Source organism: Babylonia areolata, chromosome 18, assembly GCF_041734735.1.
Source record: "Babylonia areolata isolate BAREFJ2019XMU chromosome 18, ASM4173473v1, whole genome shotgun sequence".
Taxonomy (NCBI): Eukaryota; Metazoa; Mollusca; class Gastropoda; order Neogastropoda; family Buccinidae; genus Babylonia; species Babylonia areolata.
In genome coordinates, this window is record NC_134893.1 from 36,053,384 (window position 1) to 36,072,582 (window position 19,199).

The 19,199-nt window shown below is 39.5% G+C and overlaps 1 protein-coding gene across 1 annotated transcript in view; it reads right to left on the reverse strand.

Annotated features, from left to right (window-relative positions):
• Window positions 1-362: 362 nt before the first annotated feature.
• Window positions 363-19,199, reverse strand: part of LOC143292715 (uncharacterized) — a 24,341-nt gene continuing 5,504 nt past the window's right edge. Inside the window, exons 5-12 of the mRNA XM_076603235.1 lie at window positions 17,458-17,523; window positions 11,360-11,483; window positions 6,994-7,112; window positions 5,799-6,323; window positions 4,473-4,657; window positions 3,813-4,078; window positions 3,249-3,443; window positions 363-2,367 (exon numbers count right to left, since the gene is read on the reverse strand). Of these exons, the coding sequence (XP_076459350.1) occupies window positions 2,211-2,367; window positions 3,249-3,443; window positions 3,813-4,078; window positions 4,473-4,657; window positions 5,799-6,323; window positions 6,994-7,112; window positions 11,360-11,483; window positions 17,458-17,523 (1,637 nt within the window). The 3' untranslated portion in view covers window positions 363-2,210. The remainder of the gene's footprint in view (window positions 2,368-3,248; window positions 3,444-3,812; window positions 4,079-4,472; window positions 4,658-5,798; window positions 6,324-6,993; window positions 7,113-11,359; window positions 11,484-17,457; window positions 17,524-19,199) is intronic.

The window sequence follows — 19,199 nt, forward strand, 5'->3', positions numbered from 1 at the left end:
ACTCAGCCCTGGTTCATGAAAGCTGCCCAGGATTCACAAAGACTGACACATCCTTTGCCCTGCGAAAAGACAGGCTTGTCATGGAAAGAGCCAGGCAACTCAAGACTAACATTTCTTGACAGGGATAGAAATTCCCAGACAGATTCAAGTTGTTGTGGAGACAAGTTAATGTAATTCAAAAACAAAACAAAAAACAACTCTGCTTGTGCCCACCAAATTCCTACTTGCCCTGAAGAGATGGTTAAAGAAAGTGACTACCAGTAAATCAATGACAAGTCAGAAGCATGAGTCATATCAATGACAAGTCAGCAGACATGAATCATTATATGAGTGGTACATATTACAGGAGAAAGAGGAGGTAATTGGTTTTTTTGGTTTATTTTTAATTTTTATTTTTACAAACAGTGAGAAGAAATAAAAGGTCCCACAAAGAATTTCAAGTCAGATCTATCATTTTCTGTGCTGACACGTTTTATTCACAGAACACACACTGGTAAGAGAAGGAGTCAAATGTAATCAACCTCCACTGAAGCTGACAACTCAGTCACCCTTTCACTGTCACAATAAAAAAAAAAAAAGGTTGCCTAACAAACAAGTGGAGAATACATTCAACTCGTGTGCCAGAAGATGTAGTTGTCTGCGGACAATTGGACAGGTGGGCATTTTGAGTCTGGACATTGATGGCCTTATCCTGTCTGGCGAAAGCATGACCCGAGTCCTTGATGGCTTTATTCCCATAAGATGAATACGTTCATCAGAAGTACAATCACAACTCAACTTGGAAAGATAAGATCTAAATACACACACACATATAAACAAGCATTCACATGAGTTGGGCTCATATCTTTCACTGCTTTATCTCTCTCATTCTTCACCCACCACATGACGGCATTATGTCACAGAAAGTAAGCACTTTGAAACAACACCACACACACCAGAGAAAAAACAACAAAACATACAAATAAACCGCTAGGTTGAAACCAGTGTCCCACTCATTAGCAATGTCCCAGTCATTAGCACCTGTTTGGTCTGACATGTCTGTATTTCAATCAATCTTAACTTAAAAGCAAATAATTCATGCTCAATGCTGCTGACACTAAGGCAAATATAACTGGTCTTACCTCCTCACCAAATGAATCACTGACAACATGCAAAATTAGAACAGACACACTCATTTCCAATTCACTGTGACTTAAACTGTTGTGTTACCAATAAGACCTTGCATGCCAGTCAACATGAGATCTGTCAGGAAATTGATACAAACACTTCTAATACATGGCATTCTTTGACATTTTGGACAACAGGACCCAAACAATATCTAACATGCCCACAAACATATTTTCAACAATCTGCATGTATGTAAGCTGGACATCCTTCCATCATAGATACATCCCAAATCAACCAAGAAACAATCTGAGAACAAACCTCTTGAACACTGTGACAAATATGACACAGAACAATACTCTTGTCTTTCATAATTTCATCAATATACCACGTGAGCAAAGAACTAAAACAATGGGTAAAATGACTGAGGACATGACAGCAATTGAAACAACAGTGATACTTAAAACACTGAAGGGTAAAAAACAAACAAACAAAAAACAAAGGAATGAGACTTTAGACTGATTCTCATGTGAAACAAATTTTGTGAAGTTTCTACGCTCTTATACAAAATAGGATTATGTATTTCAATTCATATAAAGATATTTTTCATAAATACAAACACAGGATTTGATTTTGCGAAAACTGTCTATTAGTTAAACTCCTATAAAAATCAACAAAGGAGAAAAGGCCAAACAGTGAGTGCATGAGCACCTCCATGTCTGTGTGAATGTGCGAGCATCAGTGACTCTGTGTCCTTGTCTGTGTACATGTCAGCACGTTCATGCGTGTGTGGTCAAGAGCACATGCATGATGTACACATATGAAGGACACATCTTTTCAATTAAAATTTTATGAAATGACTAAAAAGTCTACAGACCCCCTGACCATAACATTACATTCTTTTTCATTCTCACACACACACACAAACCACACATTCCCATCAACAACTAATACTACTTTCCATTAGTCCTGTTCTCTTAACGAAGACACAACTACAGATGAACAACAATCATGTTTCAAAAAAAAAAAAAAAAGTTTCACAAACAATGCTGCTGAACAACAGTGTCCATTCATGGATCAGGGGAAGACAAACTGAGGGATGACGGCTAGTAGCGCCGGTCGTAATCATCCTTGTACCGGGGTGCCAGACGCCTGCTGTCCTCCTCATACCTGCTGTAACTTGGCACTCTTCTGGTGTCCATGTCTTCGTAGTCATATCTCTCCCGGTGACTGGAGTAGCTCCGTTCCTCAGGGTAATCTCGCCTGTTTGCAAAACACCAGAGGTTTTTGGTTGTTTTTTTTTTATGCTGTTCATAGGTTTATGCCTGTATATTATTGTTTGTATGTGATTCTTGCTGTGTGTTTCAGGAGACAAAAATAACTCCAGTGTGGGATTAATAAAGTGATTCTGTTTTGTGTTGTGCTGGATTATGATGATACTGATTTAATAATTATAGTAATATAAATGTATACAGAACCTACTCTCTAAATAGGGCTCTAGGCGCTTTACAAAAACAGATTTCTTGAAATCATCAACACAGCCTCTGCACAGAACATGAATCCAACATATGGTTTAAATGAAATTAAATAAAAGTTGAAATCTGAGTGCAGCCAGAAGGTTTTGGCATAATCTAAGTTCTTTCCCTTTATATGAACAGGGAGAAATGGTTAATTCAATGTTAAATTCATAGTTATTTTACAAGCCAATTGCTGCTAGCCCAAGAAGTGGGATTCTGGATAATAATTGTGAGGTTTCAATTAGGAAATTCTCATGATTTTAAAAGAAATACAGCGCCAAAAACATAAAAGAGGAAAAGAAAGGAGCACGACTAAGAAGTATGGGAAAGGAAATTGTTCAGATAATTCAGATTGAGGATACAGGCCATCTGTGCATCTGTACTTTGCGTGTGTGTGTGTGTGCTTTGTGTGTGTATGTGTGTGCGTGTGTGCATGCAAGTGTTTTGAGTGTGTGTGTGCGTGTGGACATGCATGCATGCTCACATGCTAAATACTTTCAATTTCATTTTCACACACACAAACAGAATGACTACAAAAACAACAATATCCCTTCTTTTTCTTTATCTTTCTTTTCTCTCTTTTCCCCCTTCTTCTTTTGCACTATATCTCACCCTGGCAGCACTAACCTGTCCCTGTCCCTTTCCAGCAGTGAGGGGCGACTGAGCAGAGGCCTGGAGTCATCGCGACGTGGCACCTCCGGCTCAATGTGAGGATGCCGGCGAGCGTGCTCGTAATCGTACACCTCCCTTGTCTCACGGTCCTCATGCACTTCCGCCTGCTCTGGAGGTGCCTCCAGCAGGTAGGGTCGTGGGCGAGATGACCTGGATGTTCAAAGATGAGATTTGAGACGATGCTTTGACACTGGTTTAGGCAGGATTTTATTTGGAACATGACACAATACACCAGTTACAGATAAACAAGACGACAAGAAAATCTTATACAAAGCCCTGTCCTGAGATATGAACATCCTAAGCATACAACATTTTCACTGAAGTCAGGCACCCACCCATTCACAACTGGGTGGAAAGAGAAAAATTGGAGTAAATCACCATTTCCAAGCGCCTTTTCCAAAGACATAATGCTATGATGAAATGGGGCCTGGAACCCTATCGCTGGTGAACATCAGACCACGTATGTCCGACAAAAAACAATATCCCCCCCAAAAAAGTGGTCAATCCATTCATTCTCACCTGACGTCGCTGTAATCCTCTTCCCGTCTCCCTCTGCTGTAAGCACCACCATCATAACCTCGCTCTAAAGGTGGCGGCACTGGTGGTGCTACTGGTGGTGGGGGAGCGGGGCGGGAGGGAGGAGGGCGAGTGGGGGCGGGGTGACGGTAGTCGGCAGGTTCCTCCATCCACTCCTCCCTGTGTTCAGGGCGGGGAGGCCGCCCTTCCATGGGCAGCAGGGTCCGCCTTGGGGCCTCTCTGGATCGGTCCTCCTCCTCCATGTAATCCTGGGAAAAAAACATGCTTTTTTTCTTACTTTTTTTTTTCAGGGTTCCCACAAATGTGACCAAACAAAAATTCAAAAAAATTTTCCAGACCACACTGAAAATTTTCTGTACCACACACAAAGCCAGACTGAATCGAAAATTCATCTGCCATATATCACTGACGAAAGACATTGGTGGATATCCCTGTACCAATGTCCAATTTTCATCATTTTCAGGCTGTGCAAATGGTTCTCATTTTTCCATGATTTTCCAAATATTCAGGACTGACTATTAAAAAAGCAAACAAACAAGCAAACAAACAAATAAAAACAACAGCAAAGAAAAAATATCCACAAAACACACACAACATTTTTGTAGTCTAAAAACATCAAAAAGACCATCCACGGATACGAACCCCAGGTCTGCGAGGTTTGGCGGCATGTGGCGGCAGGACACGGTAGGAGTGGTCCAGTTTGGACAAGTGGCTCTCTAGCTGGGCCCGTGTCTCCTGCACACGCGACTCCAGCTCCTGACGTATCTCCTTCAGCTCTATCGTGCGGTAGTCCGCCTCCCTTGGACCACGCAGCTCTTCCTCCCTCACTGTACAGAGAGAGAGAGAGAGAGAGAGAGAGAGAGGGAGAGAGAGCCTTGTTTTAAAAAACTGAACAGGGAACAGGACTAACAGTCACCACTATGTATGAAAGGGTTCCCAAACATGTGACCAAAAGGAGGAGTTTGTATTATACTCCATGTTTGGTGTTACATATACTTACCATGTCAAACTGATGCAAACTAGGCCTATTGGTTTGCTCTGCTTGGCCAAATTTCGCGCGGCTAACAGTGAAAAGACGGGCCCCCCCGCTCTCAGCCAATCAAACGCCTCTAAAAGCTATAAGCGCTGAATCATTCCGTGGCAAACAAAAATTCCAGACTTCTTCCACACCAGACAGAACACTTTCCCCAACAAAACTGCGAACAAGACTAACAATCACCACTAAGAAAGGGTACCCAGACACGAGACCAAACAAAATTCCATACTATTTCCAGACTAGACTGAAACTGTTTCCACACCCGACAGAAAGCAGATAAGAAATTTGTCTGCTATACTGCTGATAAAAGAGAATGGAGGTACTGATGTTCAATTTTCATCACTTTTTGTTGTTGTCTTTTTCCATCATTTGCCTGTTCATTGTTTTAAGCTCTTTTTTGAACTGTACTAATTCCAAGACTTTTCCAGACCCTGAAGGGCAAAACTTTATCTTCCAAGACTTTTCCAGTCATTGAAATGGTTCTCTCATTTTCCAAAAGATTTTTTAAATATTTCCTTGACTGAACAAGCCCCAGCTGATTTAGTTACAAAAAGATACCAAGGTATGGGTTAATGTTCCTCATGTGGCTTCAAACATATGTTTGTCTTTTTGTTTTCAGCTGAGAAATTGGGAATGGTGGCTTAACATTGTACAGTACTTGGGATGTTTCATTTTGAAAACATTATTATGCAATGAACTCTTATTATTGTTAGGAACTCTGGGTCATTCATTCTTTTTTCTATAAAAGCCAGGGGAAAAAAAAAAAAAAAAAAAGCATTTACGTTACCATTAATTCACTTTGTTTTGTGTTCTCTGCGTTACATAAAACATAGACACCACATGAACACAAAACAACTATCAGGAAAATAATGATCATAATTATAAGAACAACAATAATGATCTATCCAACACACTGCCCCTCCTCCACTCACTTCCTTTGGAACCATGGCCGACAGGCAAGGACATCAGTGCAGGCGGTGGGGGCCCAGGCATGTGATCAGGGTGTGGCAGCAAGCCGTCGCTGCCCGACATCAGTGGGGGCTCAGGCGGGGGTGGCAGGGGCAGCAGCCCGTCCCCTCCGCCCATAGGAGGGTCTGGCAGCAACGGGCGTCCCTGGTTCCGGTTCAGGGCCCCTCCTCCACCACCTCCTCGGCCGCCTCTCCCTCGGGAGCCACCCCCTCTGCTCAGTCCCCCTCTGCCCCTGACAAACTCTCCCTGGCGTGGAGGGTTGGTGGTGGTGGTGGCACCCCTGCCTCTCTTTGACAGGGAGGTGTTCGCATGGCTGACAGCACTGTCTGCTGGGCGCTTTCCTCCACGTGTGAACACAGCTGTTTTCACTGCGGTGGGCGGTTTGCTGGTGGTGGTGGTAGTGCTGCTGCTGCCTACCGATTTCTTGTCTGTTCCTGCATCTTTTTTGTCTGATTTACCCTGTTTTTGCTCATACTTCTTCTTGGCACCTGGAAAACATTTTGACTTTGAAGCTTACACTTAATCAAGTTATCAGGGGAGTTTGAAATCAACATTCAACCATTCTGGTTTTTTAAAAATTCACCCAAACAGACTTATGTCACTTTTTTTCTATGTTCTTTTGTAATCACATCATAAATTTATAAATTTATGAACACAATGATAACGCAAGCAAAAATAAATGACTCGTCTCTACCCTTTTCCCCCTGACTTATATATACACACACACAGACAGTGATACAAATTCACATGCATGCCACAAACTGTATGATAAAAGCATACTTAATTTCATGGAACAAGTATTTATATAATAAAAAATCTTGTCATGTAAGCAATAATTTCTCTATGTCAGTCAATAAACAATACATGAGTGATCAAAAAAAGAAAGAAAGAAAAAAACATAGCAAGGCAACTGTTATTTTCCAAATAAAACCCATTGAGACTATCAAAAATATACAAAAATGTGCTCAAAACATTTTGAAACCACAAGTTATGTGCAAATTTTTTTCTTTCAAAAATTAACAAGGATGTGTTATAACTGTTACACAAGCGCTCTATTTCTTTTCTTTCTCCCAAATGACCCAGCCACCCCTCCCTCTTCCAGGCACAGCCACACGCGTGCATGCACTTGTAGTTGCACACTCATGTTAAAGCACAAACCTTCCCAGTCACAATTCTCTGTGCTTAGAATTACGTCATAGCCGTTGATACAGATCTGGTTATAGACCACCAGATAGTTGACGGCTTCCTCTGTGCCCGACGTTTCCACAAGCGCAGTACTGAAAAAACACATGCAGGTATTAGCCAACCCACAAACATATCAATATCCTGATTTCTGTGCAAGTGTGTGTGTGTGTGTGAGAGAGAGAGAGAGAGAGAGAGAAAGAGTGAGCGAGAGGGACAGCGTTGTAGGTGCACATGCCTGCAAGATGGACAGGGGGTAAATGGATAGCATGAAAGTTATGAAATACTAAAAGATAGCTCATGAGAGAGAGACAGATGGGAGAAGATACAAAGAGCACCACCAGGTTATCTGGAAAATGAACACAAGTTCAATGACTCAATCAAAGACTGACAATTAATAAAGTCAGGGCAGTCCTTAAGGAACTGAGGAAGTACACTGCATCCTTTCAAGATAAATAATACAAGTGTGGAAAAAAATATCACGTAAATATAATAATACAGTAAACCACCTGAAACAATTTTGACTTGATTTTCATTTTGAAACTGAAAATACAGTAATTTTCTATTATGGGCAAAGCACAAACTATCCTGGATTGCAATAAATCTGCGAATGTCATGGCTGATTATTTGGTCAAAAGCAAAAGTCTAATCACTTTCAATGACTGGTGATGAACAGTTCATACAGGTTTTTAATTACAACATTTAGATACTTTTTAAAAACCTCACACCAAAGGCCAAAAATTAAAGACATCAGGAGTCCATATAAACTACATGACATTTATAATAATAACAATACTAATAATAATACATAGTTTTTCTATAGCACGATATCCAGCACCAATGCTGCTCAAAGCGCCTTACATCATAGTTGACTACAAACATGCCTTAAAAAACATATCAACCACTATCAATACATGACATTTCAAGTGCAGTCATGTTGGTTGCAAAGATTTTTTCAGGATTAAGTGCAGTATAGAAAACATTACTTTCCTTTAAATTCTGATTCAGATGGAACATTTCACAGCTGTTCTTTATCACTGACAGAAACAATGTCAGAAATATAGAGGATAAAATTCAAAACATTTAGTTTTACAAAACTGGGTTCATTTTCAAAAGATTCTTAAGGATTTTTTTTTTTTTTAAAGGCATTTATTTTTTTATTCATTATTAGGACGTATTTATTATTCATTATTACAATCTTTTTTAAATTTTTTTTTAATACAAAATCTCAAAAACATTAAAAACCCATATTATGAACCCCCAAGTTCAAAATAAACCCAGAAATATTGGGGACAATCTGATTTCCCTAAGATTTCCCAAAGGATATATCAACTTCCTATTGTACAACACACTCCTGTCAGTACTGTTTGTTTCTGCTTGCTTCAGTTTGAAAATACAATAAATTATTGTTTTATTGATCTTTTCACTGTCCCTGAATGCCCATAATTCTTGTCTCACCACTGAACAAATATTGTGAGGTTTTCCAATTTCCCTGAAAACTTTCCATATGCTACATACATTTCAAATTGTACAACACTGTCAAGAAAAAAGAAATACCGCTTGCTTCCGTTAATATGAAACAACTGTTTTGATCTGCCATTTTATTGTCCTTGACATGACTTTAGTTTCTTTTTTAAATCGAGTCATTTTCTTTTGATTGAAAACTATTGCTTTAAAGGGACAGATAAGATGAACACACAAATCGAGTGAAAAAAAGAGAAATAAGAAACTTACCCCATTCTCTGGAAATATTTGTTGGCCTGTTTTGAAACTTAAGTATGGAACTGTCACTGTAAGCTGTAAGTATGGAACTGTCACTGTAAGCTGTTGTGTTAATGACTCAAATGTTTAGACGGCTGTGTTAGTGTTACACAACTTAGTCTCTGAAAAGTGATATGGAGTCAAAGTAAATCATTTTGTATTTTGTGACTGTCACAATTCAGTGGATATGCAGTCTCTCTCCTGAAGTGATATGAGTCAAATGTTATTCTAAGCCAGACTTGAAACCGAAACTATGAGTATGTGTTTAGGATTCATGTTCCCAAGCTGCATAATCCAGAATCACACCATGCTGAAAAGTAGCTTCTAACTGTTTAAATATAAAGCTCTATGTACATAGATTTGTCTGGTTAAAAAACACAACCTTTTGTCACTCTTTTTTCCTTCCGTATACCCTGTCTGCAAGTGTATTTGTTTTTACAATCAAAGTGGATTTTTCAACAGAATTTTGTCAAGTACAACCGTGGATTCTTTTACATGCGCAAAGTGCAGTTTATTGTCTCATGCAAACGATTATCACTTAAGGCGTAGAGAAGTAGGATGGAGAAGTAAAATTCCTGGACTGTACATGGGACGTAACCTTGTGCACATTGGCTTTCTAGTGTGTCATGTTACCACGCAAGTACGATTTTCTTGGCGTTTCCAAAGCCGTGATACAGAACTGATGTCCTGGGTGTCCGTGTACACGATAAAAAGCATGTAAACACTGTCTGATCTTCATGATAGTTCCATGTTAAACAGGTGATGAACCAAATTTGTTTTCATGTTGTATTTTCCTGTCCGGGTCAGTATCCAACTGTGTGGGAATGATGATGACAAACCACAGTAAAAATAAAATCAGTTTCATGTTGTTTCCAGTCAAAAGATGATGAGACGGACAAAGCATACCGTCTTGCACCTCTTTAAGTGAGTATGAAGGCGTATGTGATTAAAGTCTTTATGCAATTTTACTGCACAGACTCTAAATTTTGTTTATGTGCACGCGTGCGCATGTGTGTTTTATGTGTGTGTGTTTTCCGGTGTTTCCTCCCCCCCCCCCCCCCCCCCCCCCCCCGATACCAAATAAAGCAAACAATTCTATTTTTTAATGTTGATTACATATAAATGGTCATAATAATGGTTTTGTCTTCTGTGAATGTGTGATATCATGCGCAAGTGACCTGTGTTTACCTCTTGCATGTGTGTGCTTTGATTCAAAATCTGACTGGTATTTTAATTTTTTTATTTTGTTTTTTTGCTGCCCCATCATCTGCCTGGTATCAGTGGCATTACTCCCACGCCGGTCCTTCCGAGTCACCCATACACAGCCACACCTGGGTTTGTCCATCACAGTCCCAGCATCGGCAGTCCGCAGGGAACCATTGATGTTAGGTTGCCTGGAGGCCACACGCCAGAGGAGACCCTGCACTGCTGCTGAGTCACTCCGGTGGTGTTCAGTGATGCCTGTTCTGATTTAACTTACTTAGGACACCACCTACTAAGCCCCCTACTGACGACAATTATGGCTTAGCTGCGGAGCCAGACTGAGTGAGCATACCTCCCAGCGTGAAGACTGCCACCACGTCCCTCCAACGGCAGTCCCCCATGAATCCGCCGACAATGAAGACCTCAACAAGACTCACCCCAAGCACAGAAGTAGAGAGGTATCGAAACTGAAGTCACCATGACAGCAGGGCATGAAAGGCCACAGACTTTGGGACTTTAAATCTGACTGGTATGTAAGTCACGTCTTATAACCCTTCAATGCTGACTATAATTTTCATTAAAATACATATTGTTTCTGATACCACTCTGATAACCACAGAGCATTATCTGCTTCATTTTGTGAAATGATATTTTTATAACCTTGTGTCCTTTGGGCTGTTCATGGCGTCAAAATGGTCTTCATTTTGGGAGAACCCCCCCCAAAGCTGATTATTAAATATTCATGCACAGTTTTAGAACACGATACTAAACACAGCTTATCAAGAACGAAAGCCCATTTTTATATGCCATCAATGAATTCTGGCAGATTTTCAAAGGAGTGACAAGTGTTTTCTTTTTATTCTTGAAAATCAGAAAGCAGCAATGTTTACAGTGATTCTATTATAATTCTGATGACAGGTTCTTGGAGTAATCAGTCATTGGAAGGAAAGAGTTTGCTACGCATCATCAGATGCAATTTGGACTCAGATCTGAACAAGCGAAATGTTTCTTGTTCAAAATAGATACCATATCTTTGATTTTGTGTGTGTGGGGGTTATGTTTTTCATTTGTCCATTTTTACATTTTTTGGTTTGTTTTCAGTATCAATAAAATTACCCATGCAGTCTATGCTCTGAATTGACAGAACTGGATTAACAATAACAACAAAAACCAATGCTGTTTTCAATCTCATACAAGACTTACCCATTATCAACATCAATTGTCACAAGTGATTTGTATGTGATGGTGTTGGGAAGTTTTATTTGTACAGTTTGTGTAACTGATACAACACATCTGTACATTTTGCATGAGCGATGCTAAGCACTAAGTGGACTGCAGCTTGCACAGATGTGTATGGTGGAAAGGTTGTCACACCTACCTGGTCTCCTTGGTTGATCGGGCCACACTGATCTTGGCCGCGCAGGGAAAAACCGCTTTCAGCAAGTTGACAGCCTTGCCTGTGTTTATATAGTTTACATAGACAGACCTCTCGGTTACATACCCTGAAACAAACGGCATGGGTCCCAGATGGACGAGTTAGGTCCCTGATGGGACGGACGAAGGTACGTACGGTGAAAACAAATCCTGAAAAGGTTCCAGGATCGGGTTAGAGACTACCGACGACTTTGTCTGAATGTGTGTGGACATGCGACATGCACAGCCTGTCACATAGCAGGGGAGAACAGATGCTTGGAAAATAGGGTTAAAGCTAAACAGAGACCAGCATTTTGTTTTTGTTTAATGCCTCAGAGGGGAAAGAGTAGTTTCTGAAAGGGAAAAGAACATCAAGTAATGTGTGTGATGCTCAGTGGGTTTTACACTGGTCTTGGTTGTATGATACAGTCTCACAGAAATTTTGTCAAAGATATGACAAAGTTAACACCGACCTTCAACGAAACAGCACTTTTTATAAATATAATGCTAATGGGGCTGGTCTTATTCAGTTTCTGGCTGTTTTATGAAAACTTGTTTCAGCGTACAAATTTTATATGACAGTTCTGTCAGAAATATGGATCAGAAGTCCATTCAAGTGGCTGAAAATGTTGGCAATGTAAGCTATCAAAAACTGTTAATACGGTTAAAAAAAAAAGAAAGAAAAAAAAAGAAGCCCAGAAATGTGTTTCAACATTTCTTTCGAATATCCTCAGAAGATACAGTATCAGAGTGACTGTGAAAGTGACACTGAAAAATGTCTTGATCCTCAGTTTCAAATCAGTGTGAAATGATCAAAGGATACGTGCAGATAGCCTGTGAATATCTTATCATGATGGCACTGCAGATGCATCACTATAGTATCTTTGTGTTTGGCTCAAAGTAAACAGTAGTTTTGTCATTCTTTTAGTGATAATGTGAATACATGTTTATACAGCTTGACACAAAGCATAACAGCAGATTTTAGAACTTATTTGTTGACCTCTTACTGAGTTCAGAGTTGACAAGTAGCAATCCAGAATCACCATCTTCCATTCCAAACCAAGCAGATGGCCAGCTTTTGCTATGTTCACCAAATGAACAATGGCGACACCTTTAAGAATTTATTCCAGACAAGAATACCATTGAGATATGTCAGAAGAAGTAAAGACAAACACAGAAGAAGAAACGACAAAAAGTTTTCTTAAGAAAAGCTGATAATCTGCAGACTCATTCTCAATTCAGACTCCATTTTTAGATGCAATATACACACTGAAACCAGAAAAAGAAGTTTCCTTAAGAAATAATCAAGAACACACTGCAAGATGAACTGAGATGGTTGAACCACATCCAGCGAACACAGAACATCTGTTGAGAACTTTTCTGAGAACTAATAAACAAAAATGCTCGCAGATTAACTCAGAAAGCTACAACACACACTGAAATGAAACAATCTTAACTCTTTCATTCCTATTTTTCTATGAACCATTACTCCCCCTTGTTCCGAGATCCCTACCATTCGCATATTCCCTTCATTCCTGGATTTAGAGAAGAGAAAGAAAGTATGAAGCAGGGTACTTATTTTGGAGGTTTACGGTAACACGGCTCATTACAGTACACTAAGTTACTTGACTAAGATTGTTATATACTGTTGTGTTCAGAATTGATGTGAGAAGTTGTCTGAGACCCTGTTGACACTATAGGGTGTTATCTCTGGTGACACTCAGGTGTAAAACAGGTGACTTTGGGGTCAAACACAATGCATACAAGTATGTACTACATGCAGGACAGTGTTTTGCTTGAAGAGTAAGCACATCATGCAGGTACTCACCAAGTAGTGCCTCATATGTATCTCAGTGCCACACTGCTAGTCATATCCACGAAAAACTGCCACAATTGTCATTACTATTGTCCTTATCACATGAATGATTTGAACTTTGTCTCAAAGAGAATATATGCTTTTCACTACATTAGCTGTCACTGAGCCAGAATCAGATCATTATCTGCACAATTCTTGAACAAAAACTATTCAGAAACGACACTGTCTCTACAATCATCATGTAATATGCCACACAAAGGTGACACGTGTGTGATATACCTTGAAGCAGTCATGCCAGTTACTGCACAAGTATACACCTCAATTTTCACACTTGTTACTTTTTGAACTTTAGCAACAGCTAATTGCACTCTCTCCTTTTCATTCATTTGAGACAGATCGAAATCATTATCTGTTAGAGCGTTGTAAAACTCATCATCAGAAAACTGGTCACAATCCGAACGTTCTACACATTCCGTTTTTCTGTGTCCGTGTGTCTACACAGCACAGTGGAAAGAATGTAGTGGCGCCCACTTTCCCACGTCCTAGAGAGGGGGAAGGGGGTGTCTGGCATCCATTCCACTCATAAACACTGCCCCGCTAGCGACCCGGTCAAGGATAGATGATGCGCACTGACGACGCGACTCGCGACTCGAGGGAAGTTCAAAGCGCTTACCGCGAGAACCAATTTTCCGGGCTGCAGGAAGGAAAGGGGGAACTCTCTGCTGTACGGTTTTCTGGCCTCCAGGAATGAAGGGTAAAAATCCTATAAACTGGAAAACCGTGCCGCAGGAATGAAAGAGTTAAAGAACTTTCTTGAGAACAATGAAATCTGTCAGAAAACCCAAAGCTGGACAATAGAAACAGACCAATAATACACTGAAGTTAAAACAAAACAACTGGTCTGATCCAGGTGGGTCTCCATGACAGTAACAGAGACCAAGCCAACTCACGTCCTTAGTTCATGACTGTTCAGTGACTACAGGATCCAAGACCATTCAGGAAACAAAAGGTAGGAAGTTTCCCCTCAGGACAATGGTTTTTCCTCCTCCCCCACTTTCAGTGCTGACACTTCTTATTGCACCATATGGAACATGGGGGCTTCAGAAGCAGAATGCCTTTCCAAGTCTTTTTGTTAGCATCAACTTTCCATTGTGTGACTGGGATTCTCTTGCCATTGTTCAGTGTCATTACTATGTTCATGTATGAAAATGATCTAACCAGCCAGTGGTTAAGTCACTGCTTTGCTGTAAAGAAAAACAGCTGGCACTGCAAACTGCAGCAAATCAAAACAGCTGGTTGAAGGGGTTAACAAGAAAGGAGATCTGCAAGTACTTTATCTTCATTTTTGTACATATGTATTTTGCATGTTTCATGGAACTGATGCTTATTAATAAAATGTATAATAAATAGAGCACAGTCTCTTTTGCAATGCAATATGAACTGTGTCAACTTTTTGTGCAAATGTATGACTGTGCTCTATTTTTTATATATAAATTTGCGTAAAATACAGGACCTTGAAATGGGGAGAAACAACTATACCAGAGGGGGCAATGAATCAAGTTCACACGAAACTTGTTAAAAGAGTACAGAAGCTACAGGATTGAGAAACGCATCAAAGTCTGTGAAAGTCAGCTGTGATTAAGTGGAGTTTAGGTTTTCAATTAAGCTGGCTTCTGATCACAGTTCTATTCATTCTATCATAGTAGGTGTAAGTAATTCTGTGCTAGTGTCACTTAAGTCGAGTGCCACTGTGAGCCAGACGTGATAAATCAAGCAGGCTGGTGTTTCAATGGTCAAAGTGGGCATACTGTCACCTGATGAGTGTTAAGGTGCAAATGTGAAGAAATAATGCAGCGCAAAAACGTATGTGAAACTGTGTGAATGCTTTTGCTATGTGAAGGCCTCAATGCAGGCAGGGAAATGTACATTACAAAGTAAGTTTACTGACAGTCTGTTACAAGAAAATGCATCATAAATAAAATCATTCATTCACAAACAGCTCTAGTTCAAACCTGGAGTCCTGACAAAATCAAATGTCATCAACGTCAAAGACAAAATTAATCAATGTGGCAAACACCGATCTGACAAACATGTAGGATATTGGTAAACATGAATCCTCTAAGTCTATGAAGTATCTGTTAAGCTTTGATGTCTTTCTTTCATTCTGATATGCCAACAGATACATTCTTGTAGAATGCAGTTGTGAACGGAAGACTTGTGTTTCAGGTATCTATGCTTTACATTCAATACCATGGTACACCAGATGTTCACAGGAATGTGAATGTTTACCAGTTAGCTGGTGTGTTGCATGCTCCTGAGCCGACAGATATGCAACTGAAGTTGCTATGCACACATCACCAGTTGACGGAAGTGTCATTGTGTTAGAGTTCATCATCTTGTGCTGCCTTCTTCTCTTCTTCAGCAAACAACGTGTGGACAGATGACAAAACTTGATGGTCCAGTCTACTTCAGCCATCTTCAGTGCAAGACAAACAGCATGTTTCCTCTATATGAGGCCACTTCTGTTTCTGCTTTGTTAGTTGTGGCTGGCTTTGTCAGTCTGTGACCTTGCTGGCTGAAGCAAGGAATACACCTTGGTCACAGCTGTCTCAAGCTCTGCTTTTATCTCCAGCTAAGGAAAGTCTGTGAAGAAGTTTTCCTGACATGGATTATATCAGCCTTCTTAAACTTAAGAGTAACCCACTTCCCATATGCTGAAGATACACTCAGTGGGACCACGGGAACATTGTGAACAAAAATACTGACATGTACGGACAGTGAAGTTGACAAAACACATATGGTGATATGATAATCATATTCATAATGTTATCCCCTTACTGCCAAAGCAGTTATTAATCTGTCAGTGTCTGCACTGTGGGGCACGGAATAGTATGAATATGTACTAAAATACTTGATTTTTTTTTGTCTGAGATCCTACAAACGATTTTAATATATGCCTAGTGATTTTAGCTTTTCACATTGTGTACCAAATGTCTCACGGCGATTTGAAATATTCTGCTTTTAAGTGCATTACTAAACTTGCTAAACACAAACAGCAAAACTCTTAGGTCTTGTCATGTGTTGGCAATGAGTACATTTCAAAGCAATTTATGAATGGAATGGATCCTTACTGGACTGCCATCATGAAACGGGTAAATGAAAAGAATGTTTGATGCCCTGAAATGGGCTGAAGACTGCATACTTCCGACCACACACATGATGGTGATATGGTGGCTGCCACAGACATGCTGGCAAGTCCAGATTGTGAGGACCAAACACACTGTGGTCGTCAATTTGCTGTGATGTTCGGATTTCGGCCAACCATTTCTGGACTGTCCATGTTTCAAGGCAAATATGAGAAAATATACAGCCAAAGTGCTGACATTTGGTGACGTGTGTTCATCATGCTAAGTTTGTTGTTTGTGTTGGTTTCAGTCCTGTCTAGAGAAACCATGATTATTATACGTAGGCTGGAACAAAACATTTTTTTTAATGTGACCAATGAGTGTACCATCTTTCTTTGTGATGGTTCCATATTCATTTTGAACTGCACATTATTTGGAGAAAACAGAGAATCGTATTCATTGTTTGTTCATGACTTCTGACTGTTGGAAGAAAATTGATATATATTATGGTAATGTTTTTCAGAAAGAAGCAAGATGGTACCTGAATGAACGTTCTCTGTATTTGTATTAAGGATTGCACAAATGTTGGTAGTCCCCAAAAGTGAAGTCTCGTCAATTACGCATGTATGCCTTCTTACATTTTAATACTTTTCTACAAATATCAAGCCATGAACAGTGAAATTGTGTAGAAAAGTAGACCGGTCTCATAAAATATGAAATTTTGTCATGAAGCAGATTTGTAAAATCTTGTAGTCAAATAGATTAAATCTTGTTGTGGAGTCGATATGTGAAATCCTGTAGAAGTAAAGGAGATTTGTCTTTTATCGCCTGTATCTGTTGTGAATCCCAGTTTAGTTTTTTCTCCTGCTTTTTGTATGTTCTTGGTTCCCTGTATTTCAAATTTTGTCATTCTTCAAAGCTGTTGAGAGATTTGAGTTTTGGTTATCTTCTGCGAATCTTATTAGCCATTCTTTTTTAATTTGTGCTCAGTTTGTTCATGTGTCAGGATGCTTTCCTTTTTTGAATGCTGCATGTCATTTGGTTGCTTTATCCCGCATTCAATCTGTTCTGTTTTGCTATAATGTTTCATTTCTGAGCTAATTTCTTTTCATTGTATCTTACCTTGTGGAGTTGGATAGTAGGTTTTGATCAACTGCCTGGCTCTTGAGTTGTGGAATTTGAAAGTCACTGGAAGTATAAATAACAATAATAATAATCATAATTCGAAAAAATCAACAACTTCATATTATACACATAGTATTTAAGTAGTTGCAAACTTGTGTCAAAAGACACTAGCATTTTTCTTTAATTATCAGCATGCACATAAATCAACATCAAATGCTTTAAAGTTTAAACCTGTTCAGTGCCAGAGAATTTGGTAAACAAGGGCTATCCCCTTGCCAGGGAATTCTGAGGATTCAGGGGTAATAAAAAAAAAAAAAAGAAGAAGAAAAAAATCTAGCACAAAAACTACAAGAGAAAGAGAACAAAAGTAAATATTTCTGTGAAGAAAAATGAATGTGGATTCTAAATCCAGGCTTTTCTCTCCCTGATCATTTAGAATCAAGATAACAATTCAAACCTTTCAAAGTGAAGATAATGATTTTCATACATTAAAAATGTTTATTTCCACCTCCAAAGAATGACACACACACACACACACAAAGCAGCTAAAAACAGCATGCTTATTCAGTGCTGATAAGTTTATAACAATCATCTGCACAGCTAACAAAGTTGTGTGAATCGGTTGACTGGGACCACGAAATTCATTTGACAAAGTGTCAAATGCCTTTCTGGCATGTGAGGCAAATCCTCTTTACACACACACTCCAAGCAGTCCAGTTAGCAAAAGATTATTGAGAAGAAAGGAGCCTTCCGCCTGCTGAATGCTCATTTAAATAATGCGTTTAAAATCCAGACTCATTAACTAACCATTCAGTCTGTTTATATTCAATGGAACAAACTCCAATGACAAGGAAAAATCAGAATAGATGCAGGACATCAGAGGACATCTTATGCAGTTATATACGCATACAGGCAACACTTCCAGCAGGACGTCAGCTGACGTCTTTAGCCAGTTTAGGCACTGAACCGAGTAATAAAAGATTTACATACATTTAAAAATTTTTGTTTAGCTAATCAGTTATTCTGAATTACAATCTTGAAAGGAGTTCAAGTAACAGTTCAAATAAATTTTCACGACAATCTCATCTGTTTACTATGGCCCAACACTCGGCTTATATCAGATTGACATAAGTTTACATCTGGGCCAACAGCAAAGTGAGAGCTGTATTATCAATGGTTTCTCCAGTCAATGGGAAAACATTTACAGCTTAGTCTTTTGTGAAGGACTATGACTCTCAAACTAGGTGGCAAAATTGCACAGGCTCTTAGTGCTGCAGCCTTGTGGGCTGGTTAGCCTTTGGGAACCATCCCAATACTGACTGTCCTAAAACCCTCTTGGCCGTGAGAGTGGGGATGTAACTTGGGCAAGACACTCTCCACAATAATCAAATTCTAGCCCAAATAGTCGGAACAGCAGTTGCCTTCTCTGCTCTTCTGATGGTCATAGTCAGACATGACTGACTATCATATATAAAATGATCTCGTGTAACAGTACACTGTCACCACTACTGAATGCAACAATACTAACATATCAATAATTAATCAAAAATAAAATATATTTTTGTGAGTCTTTTTTCCTCTTCAATGTAACATACATCTTCTGAATCAAATCCTGCACCTCAAGGACCTGTGGATTCGGTTGCAATGCTCACACCCATCTGAACAACTGACCACCAATAAAGAACTAAGTTTCACATCACAACTTCAAAACAAATCACATTGGAAATCTACACAATATA